Source organism: Corvus cornix, chromosome 1 (assembly GCF_000738735.6).
Source record: "Corvus cornix cornix isolate S_Up_H32 chromosome 1, ASM73873v5, whole genome shotgun sequence".
NCBI lineage: Eukaryota > Metazoa > Chordata > Aves > Passeriformes > Corvidae > Corvus > Corvus cornix.
In genome coordinates, this window is record NC_046332.1 from 111,863,880 (window position 1) to 111,877,771 (window position 13,892).

Consider the following 13,892-nt stretch of genomic DNA (forward strand, 5'->3'; position numbering starts at 1 on the left):
GTAAACATGCACCAAAATCAGAGACTCATAGAATGGTTTGGGCTGGAAGGTACCTTAAAGATCATTTTGTTCCAACCCCCCCTGTCATGAGCAGGGACAGCTTCTGCTAGACCAGGTTGCTCAGAGCCCCATACAGCCTGGTTTTGAACTCTTCCAGGGATCACAGAATCAATTTGACCATCTGAGGTCATCGAGTCCAACCAGACCGTGGCACTGAGTGCAATGTCCAGTCCTTCCTTAAACACCTGCAGGTGACCCCACCACTTCCCTGAGCAGCCCATTCCGAAGTCTAATCACTCTTTCTGTGATGAATTTCTTCCTAATTTCCAGCCTAAACCTCTCCTGGTACAGCTTGAGACTATTTCCTCTTGTCCTGTTGCTGGTTTCTTGGGAGAAGAGCCCAAGCTCCACCTGGTTCCAACCTCCTTTCAGGGAGTAGTAGAGAGTAACAAGGTCACCCCAAGCCTCTTTTTCTGCAGGCTGAACACCTCCAGCTCCCTCAGTCATTCCTCACAGTACTTGGGGTCCAGACCTCTCCCCAGCTCCATTGCCCTTCTCCGGACCTGCTCTGGACAGGGCATCTGCAACTTCTCCGGACAATCTGTTCCAGTGCCTTACCAACCTCACAGCACAGAACTTCCTCCTAACATCTAATCATCTGATCTCTAATAGGTTGCTATCTAATCTCAATTTGAAGCCATTCCCCCTTGTCCTATCACTCCAGGCCCTTGTAAAGTCTCTCTCTGTCAGTTCCCTTCAGGTTCTGGAAGGCCACAATTAGTTCACCCCAAAGCCTTCTCTTCTCCAGGCTGAAGAGCCCCAATTCTCTCGGGCATTCCGGGTAGGAGAGGTGTTCCTTCCCTCTAATCATCTTGGTGCCTTCTCTAGACTCTCTCCAATGGGTCCGTGTCCTGGCACCCCAGGGCTGGATGCAGAACTGCAGGTGGGGTCTCAGAAGAGCAGAGCGGAGAGGCAGAATCTCCCCCTCACCTGCTGCTCACGGTGCTCTGGATACAGCCCGGCACACCCTTGACCTCTGGGCTGCGAGGGCACATGGCCGGGGTATGTCCAGCCCCTCATCCACCAGCAACCCCAAGTCCTTCTCAGCCTGGATGCTCTGGATCTGCTCATCCCACAGCCTGGATTGATACCGGGGGTTGCCCCAGCCCAGGTGCAGCACCTTGCACTTGTTCTCATTAAACCTCGTGAGATTCCCACTAAACTTTATGAGACCCCTATTTTCTAGACACTGTGACCAAAACACCACATTTTCACAGCTCCGCAGCTGTGAATTGCCTGATACAGGCAATTCCTGATACCATAAAAACACGGAGCCTATAAATCGGCATAGACGGAGGCGGAAAGCAAAGCCCGAAGCCCTCAGATGCTGAGCACCGCAGGTAGCACACGGGGTCCCTCCCGCGAGATTCCCGGCTGGATTCTCCGCTGGATTCCCCATTCCCGCGCCGGCAGCGGCACCAGGAACGGCGGCTCCGCGCTCCTACAGCGCCACCCGGTGGCGGCGCGGCGGAGGCGGCGGGGGCTGGTGCTGCTCATCGGCCCGAGCGCTGATTTTGTAGTTATGCAATATGGAACAGCGTACTTCGGCAGACACAAGCCCCTCCTCTTTGCTCAGGTGTCACAGATCCTGCCAAAAGCGCTCGGGGCATCAGGGCACCTGTGCGGGACCCCTGGACGCAGAGGACAAGAAGCTCCTGTGTTTACACGCTGGTCACAGTGTGCACATTCACACCCACGCATAAGGCTTTCATTAAAAGACACTAAAGCATTTTCCCTTTTGTAAACTTGAGCACATGTGAATGGAAATTAGATTTATAAACTAGAAGGATACCACATATTAAGAGGAATAATGTTTTATCCCTGGGGGATGTGTTGAATGCCTCACAAGTGAAGCTTGGAGTAAGTGAAATCCAAAGGGAAGCTCAGCCCTTTGGTTCCCATCTCATCCCTGAAGTAAAATGATCTTGTGTTATTCATAGACTCATAGAATCACTTATTTTAGAAAAGACCTCTGAGATCACCAAGTCCAGCCATTAACCCACCACTGTCAGGTCCACCACTAAAACATGTCCCTAAGGACTACATCAACACGTTTTTTGAATGCTTCCAGAGACAGTGACTCCACTACTTCCCTGGACAGCCTGTTCTAGTTTGACAACCCTTTCAGTCAAGAAATTTTTCCTAATATCCAATGTAAACCTCCCCTGGTGCAACTTGAGGCTGTTTCATCTTGTCCTGTCACTTGTTACCTGGGAGAAGAGACTGACCCCCACCTGACTAGGCTCACTAAAGAGAAAATTACAAACATCCAGCCTTGTGTCACCTATATTTTCCAGGATTTTAAAGGATTATATATTCATATTCTCTCCTGTGAACGAAGAAATTCAGAAGGAAATTGCCATGGAGAAATACAGGCTACAAAACTAGTCAAAAACTCATTTCTGCTGCTTATGAAGAGCCAGCTACCAGAGCTCAAAACTCGTTTCATCTTTGCTCTGCCTCACAGTATTACGGCACAATCAGACAGCTGGCACTTACACACAAAATGCACTCTTCTCAAGGTGATCACTGGTGTTTAAGAAAATTACCTCTGTCCAGTCTGGAAAGGAATCAATTCTCACTTCTTCCAGGCTGTAACATTTTCAGTGTGAATTTAGAGTGGGTAGAGAGTAAAGCGAAAGACCGAGATTACAAATTTCTACTTCCAGAAAGAGCAGCATAGGTATTTTTGCCATCCATAGTTTCATCCCTTGTTACTGCAGTAACTTGGGGGGTTATTCCACCTCGTTTAGCAAACATGGACCACATACTTCTAGCTTTCTCACGACATCAAAACCTGAGTGAGATTGGAACAAGCGCTGGGAACAGCAAGAAACAAAACAGCTCCAGCCACATCTTTAGCATATAAACAATCTGAAGATAGCAAAGTCTTCTTAGTAAGAAAAACTAAAGTCCTCAAGAAGAATTTGTTGCCAGAAAGGCAGCATTAAACCAGTTTGAATGGACTTGTCAGCTTTCAGTTTCAATATACATTCTGAGATTTTGGTATATAGTGTGAGATTACCTTCTGCCCTCTTCAAAGAACTGCAGGAAAACCCTAGTGTGTTAGATAAGACCGTATTTCAAGGAAGAGTCAAGTGCTACATATTTTGGATTAGAATGATAACTACACTGAACATCAGTGTACAGAAGCAGGAAAGAAAATCTGCTTTCAGAGGAAGAAGACAGGCACCTCTGAACTTTAAAGCCAGGAGCAGGAAAAAGAAATCCCACTAGACTTGGACAATATAAAGAGGTGGCAATAACCTGGGGAGATGGCAGTTAGCATGGTATTCTCTGTACATCAGAGGAGATGTACAGCTGAGACGGCTTCTAGTGAGCATCTGCTTCACAACTGAGGTAAGAACTAAAATAAGAAGGCAAAAAATACATGTCCACAACTTCTACATGCAGGATTAAAGAAAACCTAGTGCTCACAGAACTGTCCATGCAGCTGAAACATGACAGCATTTATCCTGATTCAAAGAAAATCTCCATTTACAGTCTTACTTCATGATTATTACAGTTACCTGAGTAAAAAAAGCATCTGTATATGCCCAAGTATATTTAGAAGCTGCTGCTTGGTCTCCACCACGTGTAGTGGAGAGGTTAAACACCAGAGACACTGACCTCTGAAGAGCTTTGTGAAAATTGGCAGCAGGCTTTAATGCCTCGCTGAGGGGAAAGCAAGGAGTCAGCTGTTATCCCTGTTATCCAGGAGCAGCTGCCTGGCCAAGAGCACACAGCTCTGCCCCGGCAGCGGGTCAGGGACAGAGCCTGAGAAATGAGGGGGTGGGAGGGGTGGAGAGCCAGGACAGGAGAGGGATTGCAGGGTGCTGTGAAAAGGCTCAACAGCCAGGCTTGGGAGGTGCCGGGACAGAGAAAAAAAAAGCAGTAGGAAACCAGATTTTACTGGTTTTGTTCCATCTTGAGTAATCTGTTATTTAAGAACGAATACTTAATACTCTGTGCTAAGATTCTGTATTAAGTGAGATGGACGAGCACCAGCTTCCCCCCACTGTACATCAGCCTATTTCCCATTTCAGCAGGGTGTCCACAACACCTCTACGGCTACAGAGTCTTTTTCTCCTCCTCTGAGCCTGCACTAGCAAGTCTGGACAGGTAATATCACACATAAATACATTTTCTCTTGCATTCATAGTACTTCTGGGTGACAGTAATGCCATCAGCTTCCTACTGAAGAGCATTAGCCACGTTTATGCATGGAAAAACTCTGCTTTTAACGAACATATTAAAACAGGCAAACCCCACATTAGAAATACATCATGTTCTTCAAGAGAAATCTAAACTTTTCATTCTCCTAAAAGGCAAATTCTGTGGGCAAGCAATTTGTGCTGAAACTGCAGACTCAAAAATAAATGTCAGCCTCTTTAATGGCTTTGGCAGAAAAGTATAAATTGAAGGGGAGTAATGTAAAAACACAGTAACAAAACAGCTGGATTGATGCCATGAGGTGCTGAGTACTGTGCCTTGATGTAAGAACTAATTTATCTACTTGCTTACTCTTGCTCAAGTAAATGGTCTCCCTGGACTGGAATTGCAATTAAGTCCATTCCAGTGTTTAATTGGATCGGAGTGGAATTCCGAGTGCTTTGTGGGACAGAGCCCACTGAGAATACCTTGTACATCCACAGACATACACAAAATGTGTAAATCACTAAGAGTAAAAGGTGAACACTCACTAGTTCTCTCTAAAAACCTGCTTCTAAGACAAAACCTACCCTGATTCTACTCCTGGTCCCTTCCAGTTAAAAAGCCATATCTACGTTTTTTTAATCCTTGTGGGGAAAGCAGAAAAGAACTTTACAGCAAAGTGTGAGTCCCTTAGCTCTAAGAAAGTATTTTCTGTGAACAAGACAGGTTGCATCAAGATGGATGGTTTTCCATGTTAGTCAGAGTCTCTGCCATCATATATCCTTAAAGGTATGTGTAAGACACTTCCCAGTGGCCCAAAGGTCTCAGCTAGAGCACATCTTTGTGTGTTTGGTGTCAAGGAGGCAGAGAAACTGGAGAGAGCACTGAGAAAAATTATCACAGATAGAAAAGAATGGACTATGGAGAAAGACTGAAAGGTTTTCCCATAGCAGTAAATGGCCTGGGATGGGAGCAGGGGAATAAGGTTTTGTATTGGAATAGTGTTCAGATATGTAAGAGGTTATTATAAAAAGAGGATACTGAGCAGCTGTTCTTCCAAGTCCAACAGAGATAAGAGAAAAAATTTACTCTCTCAGTTTACACAAACCAGCTTCAGAGCAGCTTTTAAGCAGCATTTTTAACTATGAGGTTAGGACAAGATACCTCAGGAGGCAAAGAAATCTCCTTTACTTCAGAACAGGAACAGACTAGACCACCTACAGTCCCAGTTTTCTAGAATTCTGCACATCAGCAACTTCTGAATTCCCCTAACTCGCTAACCACCTAATTTTAACATCCAGAGACATAAACAGTAATTACCGAGCCAGCATTAGAGGAAGGGAAGGGTCTTTGCATTTGTGTATTACTTGGTTGCACTATTTGTTTGATCCAGGATGGTCAGCTGCATTTCATTTATTGCCTGCCCTGAGTAAGAAGTCCCCTTTCTCTGTTCAGGATAATTTGTTCAGACAGAGGATATTGCTGCCAAAAAGCAGCAGTGGTCTTGGCTGAAGAAATTCTCAGAGCAGAACCCCCTATTTTCCATCTCTAGAGTTAAATTTGCTGCTATTACAGATAATATCACGGTTATTGGACACAGCTTCTTCACACACTGGCAAGAACAGGTTCAGTTTGGTACAGACATGCCAAGGTATTATTGAAAAATTCCTAATGAGAAATATTTTGCCAATTAAGAAATTTAGTGTTTGAATGGCAATGCTACACCATTTAATTCCCCCAATGCAGCAGACAAGCTCTGATGCACACACACACTCTATCTGATCACAAGGTAACAGAAATAGTCTGCTCAGGTGTTTTATTTCACAGTGGCAGGGAAAGGCCATAGTAGCATTCTTCCAACCATCTCTGAATAGTCAGATGCTCAGCTATATTTATTGAATGGATAAACAGCCAGAAAATAACTAAGTCATTTTTGCAGGAAGATGTCCATGATGGAACCATTAGCAAGTCTGACTGGGGACATTCAAAGACAGATAAATGAAAGCCCCTATTGTTATTCATCTCCAAAATGCTTTTCCATAATGGACATAGTTGCTAAATGTTTCCAGAATTTAATGCTGGAACTTCACAGGATACACTCTAATGGTCCAGAATACTCAAAACTGCATTGTAAAAAGCAATAGTCATATACTAAAACTGTCATGTCAGAAAATCTTATTATGTGAGGATTTTGACATTCATATAAAATGAAACATAGTATAAGGGGGAATAATTGAGCTCATTCTACTTACCCACTTACTACATGTTCTTTATTATTTTCTGACTGCACACACAGCTATTGGAAGGGGAGGGGGAAGGAGAGAAGAATAAATGGCAGTCTATCCATACGACTATTTTGTCACTGTAGTTTTCAAATAGAGGCATTAGGAGCAGAACACGTACGTTATGTGTTAGTTTTCAATGGAGCAATGTATAAGAAAGCTCTTCTGGATTACCTGCAAAATTACTGCTTTGCTGCTAACAGCCTACAATAGATTGTTACTGCTAAAGGTTTTAATGAATATGTTTTGTCAGTAAGGAAATTTGAAGACAGGTCTGTTAAACTCAGAACTATAAAAATGCTCATAAGGAAAGGATAATTATCACTACTTACCAATTCCATACTTTCTCCTGTAATGTTCTTTAGTAAATTCATCACAATCACAGATTAATATCTGCCTTCCCCAAACATTAATTACTGCCCCTATTTTCAAGTCATTGTCTTTGTAAAATTCCCGACGCACTGCTCCTGTCTAATAAAAGAAGGAACATTTATACAGCAGTTCCATAAATCTCAGAATCACACAACCTTTCTTAAAACCCAGGTCATTTATTGCGTGTGATTTAACACATAACCTTAAAAGTCTATTGGCAAGTATATTTCACCCCGTTAAGCTCCTTCACTTTTACAAATGTGGGATTTAACAGAGTGAATCTCAGTAGTTCTCATTTGAGCTATTTTCCAGTGGCAGCACAATTCTATAAATGACTCTCTTTGTTGCAGAGGATAACAACCACAGAAATTACAAAAACTACTATATTCAACAGCTGGAAGCATTCAACAATATCTGACCTGCAGAATGTCCCGCAGGTACCAGCCTTTGTTTCTTTCTGACCTTCCCAACACATTGAGCAGAGTGTGATTGGTGATGGTGCCTGGATGATACAGAGGAGCGGGAGCACTCTGCAAGGAAAGAGACCAACCCTTCAGAAATACAGGTGACAGTGAAGAAAGAGAATTCTGTTACCTTAGAACCAGCAGGTTTGTTATACACGGACTGTTACTGTAGTATTTTCCTGGGAGAATTTTTAGTAAATTCTAAGATTCTACCACCAAACCTAAAAGCCAGTGTTTATTCCCAATGCCAGTACTTATGCCAGAAGCAGCATTCAGAATCTTAATCTCTATCCAAGGATAAAATCTCCTTTCTCTTGGAAGCAAACAGAAAGCAAAGGTCAGCACACCCAAAGTATCACATCGTTGTCAACATCTGCTCTAAAGGCTATTATTTTGATTGGTAATAATTATAAAAACATGCAAAGAACCATCCAAGGCTGGCCCTATCCACTGCACAAACACAGCAGATTTAAGTTAGCGTGATTCTGTTGGCAAAGATGTATTTTTGTTTCTATAGTGAGTTTTAAAATTACAGTAGTAATTTATCCCAGTAATATCAAGCTTAATACACATTTATGTTGCATTTTTTAAAATTATGAACTAACTCCTGATTCAGGGTAATCAAAATGAGTTATTTTGTCTTACCACCTCCCCTGACACCACAACTACTGATTCCTCTGCTGCCATTCTCAAAATTTCCAGAGCAAGAAACCAGTCCTTAAAATTGCAACATGCACCTCAGCTGTAGAAGGGGTCTCGTATCACAGAGCCACTGCTAAATCAGCATCTCAGAACACAGGACTCACAGGGTAAGAAAAATGTAATATTTTGCTGGTAGGTTTTTACTATAAAATCTCACATACATCTATGGCATCACAAATAGATTATCAGTGTCAGAAGAAAAGGAGGAAGAGATTCCCAGTATTTTATTCCACCTGTTGGCTGATGTTATTCTATCATCAGGATCTGTCTGGGGTGATACAGAAGTGTATCCAGATCAGTAATTTTATAATCATAACAGGTTATGGAGGACACAAACCCTTTGAAGATTTCTCTGAGTGGAGCCTTTCTCATGATTAATGCCCAACAAAGCTTATTGATGGATTCTATTGATTTTAACTGATTTTGCTTAAGGTTCCAAACCCAGAAACTCAGTTTCAGGAAATCACACTAGATTTGCTACAAAGAGGTAATGTTATAGAATACAAAACTGACTTTTCCAATGGCTGCAAATGTAAGTCATTGATCAAATCTGAATTCACCTCAGTTTAACATAAGCTTATCAATATTAATTCATTTTCTAGTCCCCATTATGGCAGAGCTTTATTAATACAGTTACCTTAATACATTAATACAGGAGAAAGAAAATCATAGGACATCTCTCTGCCTAAATGCTCCTTTTAGTTTAAGCATGACAAGCCTAAAGATATTTTTCCATCACTGATTAAGCTACTATATGAATGTGTGCAAATCCTAAATCATGCAATTATCATTAATACTCAGAAAACACTTTCTAAATATCATTACAATCCTAATACAGGATTTTCAAAACAAAACATTCAATAGTTCTTAATTAGTAGAAGAATTTGAAATTTTCTTTCCTCACCTTTGGAAGCTTATCTCTTTTGAGGAAATATGGAACTGTATCCCGGCCTGAGTTTACTGGCAAAATTTCTCTTATATCAATGGTATCATCAGCCAAATAATAACGAAGAACAAGTTCCCGTGGGCCAGAAAGCCGGGATTCTGGGTCATGCCACACACAAGAAAACCCTAAAACTTGTCCATCAAACTCCAGAAATTGTTTCAAAGTGTCAAAGCGCTCATAAGGGTGCAAAGGATTCGTGCTCGCCAAATGTCTCTGGTAAAGGAGAAATTAAGAGAAACATATTTTTAATTATTTGCTCTTACAAACAGGATCATGACAGCATGGTACTGTCTAACCTTAGAACATGGGTTGAGGATTTTCAAATGACACCACACCATTACAATACATGAAACACTATTTATGTCATTATCAAAGAAGTATTTACAGGGTTGCTGTGCCCTCAGAAAAAATATGAAAACAATTTTGGATTGGTTTTAATCCTTGTTTTTCTTGCAACAAGGTCCTCTAGATCAGAGAATTGTTAAATTATTTACAGTACAGCTCATATTTTCAAGAAACTGCCCGTGGTAATCAGATGACTAAAATGCCAAATAGCATCACTCTTCTGATTAACTTCCTTGAAAATTATTTCTTATAGATAATATGGTGTAAAGAATTAATTTGTTCTTTTCCCTTTGGTATTTTCTGTCTTTCTTTAAAGACAATCTTTCTTTAAAGAATTTAAAACATAGATTTTTAACTTTTGATTCATGTTATACAGTTGGCAGGTACTGGATGTGTTTGTTCTCCTCTCAAAACACACCCATAGGTCTGACAAGGAACAGCAGATCTTCAGCTAAAGATACTTTCCAGCTGACATGACCTAGGACAAGGCACTTCCTGCAGTCGTGGTTGCTGCAAAACCAGTGGCAGTGTGTTGAACTGGATCCCAGGATGATGGTCCAATCCAAGCACTGCATTTACATAATGTTAGCTCACATATATAAATGGTGACCTGAACAGAGTGTTTTTCCTAAGTCAAAATCCACATGTCCAAAGTGCATTAAAAGGGACAAGATAATCCTTCTCATCTACAAAATTGCTTCCAAAGATGAATGGTGACAGACATTGATGAGAAAATGTAACCTGAACTGTCTGAACACAAAAAAAACGTTGACTATAGACAGTACATATAATTGTCTAAATTTCTCTTAATCCACTAACAGATCTTCTGGCCCTAAAAATCTGAGAGGGAAAAGTCCCATTCTTTCAGAGCATCAAATCTTAAAATAAGGAAAGAAGAACCAAGTTTTGCCTGCCAGTGTCCCTGCTGATCTGCAGCACTCATTCTATTTCAGGCATATATGCTACAACTCAGTTGTTTACCTTCCCAGAGCTCTCTTTCCTCCTTCCTGACCCTTGAAGATGCAATAAGCAAACAAACACTGAACCAGGTAACACTATTGTCATCCATGGAATACCATCTCCAACAATACAGGAGGAATTTCTGCATGGAAAGGATTGTTAAGCATTGGAAGGGGCTGCCCAGGGAGGTGGTGGAGCCACCATCCCTGGAGGTGTTCAAGGAACACTGGGATGTGGCACTCAGTGCTCTGGTCTGCTTAACAAGGTGGGGATTCACAGGTTGGACTTGATGATCTCAGAGGTCTTTTCTAACCTAAATGATTCTGTAATTCTGTGAAATATGAGTCTAAATGGTTTGCTGAACTTTTCACTGGCCTCATTTTCTATCCCATCCCATTCCTTACCTTCCTTCATACCTTCGTTTTCTGGCCATGTATTAGGAGTCCAGTAAAAACCAATTTAATTTTGCTCAAAGTAGTCCAGAGCAATCAAAAAAAAAAATTACTTTCTACAAATTAGGCACAGAAAAGTGAAAGCATAAGGCAGCCAGAACCTGCTAAATAACTTTTCAATAATTCCCCAACAACATGAAGACATAGATTTTAGCCACTTTTTAACTTCTGATGCTCTTATTTCTCAAACCCTTTCCCCCTCTCCATTCTCTTTAGGCACAGATATGCCCAATACTTGAATGTTTTGCATGTTGTTTAAAAAAAAATAAAATCTAAGTGGGTTATGCAGTACCACACATAATGTTGACACAGTCTGACGGTATCAAGACAACTCAGTATGTGTTTATATACACAGCTGTTACCTACAGGGGCTGAGTAAGAAACCCACGGCCAGACTGAGTCACCACAACACAGAACCAGATGTATTACAAATGCTGCTTTTCACTGGGGGACTGCACAAGCCTGGCAGCATGAACGAAGAGAAACCAAAGTGTTGGCCTGAGAGTGCCTCAGAGACATGGAAATTGTCCTACACATCTCAGTCACAGTCACCTTCCATTACTGCTGCTGAAACCTACAGCAGTTTTCTCCCTGGGAGCACTAAGGATGCCGCAGACACAGGGAGTATTTGCTGCTTTCACAGGACCAGGTTGGATCTGTCAAAACAGGATGCACATCATGGGCCAAGAGTCCTAAGAGTCAGGTCAAGTGCCATCTGCGCTCATATTAATCAAGAAAAACAGAACTGAAAGAAACTGTCATTATTCCCGACAGAAAACATCACTCCCATTACTACTCCCAGAGAAAAAACAAACAAACAAACAAACAAATAAATCCTGTAAAGGGGAATGCACATAGAATGTAGGAGTCCTGAGTGAGACTCTTGGAGGTGTGTATGTTTGTGTATATGCATTCCCATACACTTACAAAAGAGGGAACCAAATAAAACCTCACAAGTCTTAAAACTGCAGAGCACTGGGTTCTGAACGGCAAAACAATTTGCTTCACATGTGCAAAGAGCTGTTAAAAACATGTAGGGGTAGAGGTGAAAGATAACATATGAACAGGAGAAAGGAGTCTGCAGAAAGCCATGGGTGTGCTGCAACCACAATTCCAATTAGATCTTCTTTTAAACACTTTAAAAGTGTATATTATCATTAGATTAGCTCAAACAAAATCAAGTAGCGTATGTAAATTCCAGTAAAACATGTAAGAGGTACTCTTTTTCTTTTCAGGGTGATACTGAAAGGTTTCTATTATTTTTCCTAATTAATTTTGTTCTGTTTTAAAAGGAGTGTGAACACATCAGGAGAAAATTATTTATATAGTACAATGAGCCACATACCAAAATTTTTAAATCCAAGTTTTCTCTTGGGATTTACTATGTTAAAATAGCTACTTTCTATTTGATATTAAAGAAATAATTTATGTGATGCATATTACTAATATGCATTCAAATCAAGTTTTATTCAAATCAAGTTTTTGCTGCTGCTGCCTCCCCTGACCTTTTGCCGCTCTGTGGTGTATGGGTCATCCGGACGGCTTGCAGGAGGATTTACTCGGATTCCTATCTTCCTCAGGAAGTTTTTTGTGTACAGATCACAATCTATAATCTTATATTTTCGGCCATAAAAGGTTACTTCTGTGTTGATATTGAAATGATGTATAGTATAGAACTGGTCCTCATGAGGAGGTGGAAGTGGAATCTGATGCCGTCGGACAATAGTTCCTGTAAAACAGTTAGAATAAATTAATGGAGGAAATAATATTTTTGCTCTAAGGATCCTTATAGAACTAAGTTTAGAGAAAATAAACTGCCCTAGCAAGGAAAGAAAGTGTGACTTGTCAAGCATGGAGGCAGGGACATTGAACTGAGCTTCCTTAAGGAGCACATGGAAAGTAGAGACAAGAGAGGTGAGCTGGGCTGATTGCTGGTCTGAAGCAAAGAATCCATCTCAAAAATACAGAGCCAGGACTTTGCAACCCACAGTCTAACAAGAACATTGTCCAAAAGAAAAAGAGAGAAGAGAGGAGAAAAAGAGAGATATTTTAACTTTGATAAAGTAATCACACACTTAAATTTTCTTATTGTCTTTAAATGAAAGAACTGTTATCCTGACAGCATTGAATTTGATAACATTTTAAAGATTAAAAGACATTAAAAGACAAATAAATTTCTATTGGCCAATCAGCTGAAAACTCTCAACTACATTGATGAATTGGGTGATGCTTCAAAAGTACTCATTAGCTGTGAGCAAGAGACTGGAACATCTTTCAGTCTTTCATACGAGGAAAGGTTGAGAGAGCTGGAACTGTTCAGTCTGGAACAGAGATGACTCGAGGTGGGGAAAATCTATCAAAGTTTATAAATACCTGATGGGAGGGAATGAAAAAGATGGAGCCAGGCTCTTCTCCATGGTGCCCATTGACAGGATGAGAGCAAATTAAAAGATACAAATTTCCATCTGAGCACACAAACCCACTTTTTTACTGTGAGGGTGATCAAACACTGGAACAGGCTCCCCAAAAGGGTTGCAAAGTCTCCATTCTCAGAGATACTTGAAACCCAACAGGACATGGCCCTGGGCATCTGGCTCCAGCTGATTCTGCTTGGGGCAGGGGCGTGGACTAGAGAATCTTGAGGTATCCCTTCCAACTTCAGTGATTTAGGGATACCAAAAATATTTTAGAAATAACTTACAAGAATTTTAGAATCAACTTAAAAGCTGCAGCCCTAGTAGGTTACCCAAATTTGTAATACATACATTAAAGACAGGTATGCAGCTCATGTACGACCAGCTCTGATTTGTTCTGGGTTTTCAAAGAATAGCAGATCAGTACAGATGGGACTAAAATCTTTCTTCCAACATTTTGAGAGAACAAGAGGGACAATACTTTTGCCACATGCATACTTCAATATAGTTGTGTAAAAATACCCTGCAGAAAATAAAAAGATGGTCCAGTGTTCCACCTCAGGCTCTTTGCTCTGTTTACCAACCCAGACACCTCTGTACACCAGCTTTACAATGTGTATGCCTGCTGGCTAAGACCAGATAGGAACCACCAACCCATAATAGTACAATAATTACTTGCTACCATAGGTTCCCCATGACTTTGAAATTACAGGAATTATAAAAAGTGTTGCAACTTAAAA

At 41.1% G+C, this 13,892-nt stretch overlaps 1 protein-coding gene across 1 annotated transcript in view; it reads right to left on the reverse strand.

The window, feature by feature from the left end:
* EFHC2 (EF-hand domain containing 2) overlaps nt 1-13,892 on the reverse strand; it is a 57,583-nt gene that overhangs the window by 25,500 nt on the left and 18,191 nt on the right. The window contains exons 4-7 of the mRNA XM_039552508.1: nt 12,244-12,467; nt 8,940-9,194; nt 7,289-7,399; nt 6,830-6,968 (exon numbers count right to left, since the gene is read on the reverse strand). Of these exons, the coding sequence (XP_039408442.1) occupies nt 6,830-6,968; nt 7,289-7,399; nt 8,940-9,194; nt 12,244-12,467 (729 nt within the window). The remainder of the gene's footprint in view (nt 1-6,829; nt 6,969-7,288; nt 7,400-8,939; nt 9,195-12,243; nt 12,468-13,892) is intronic.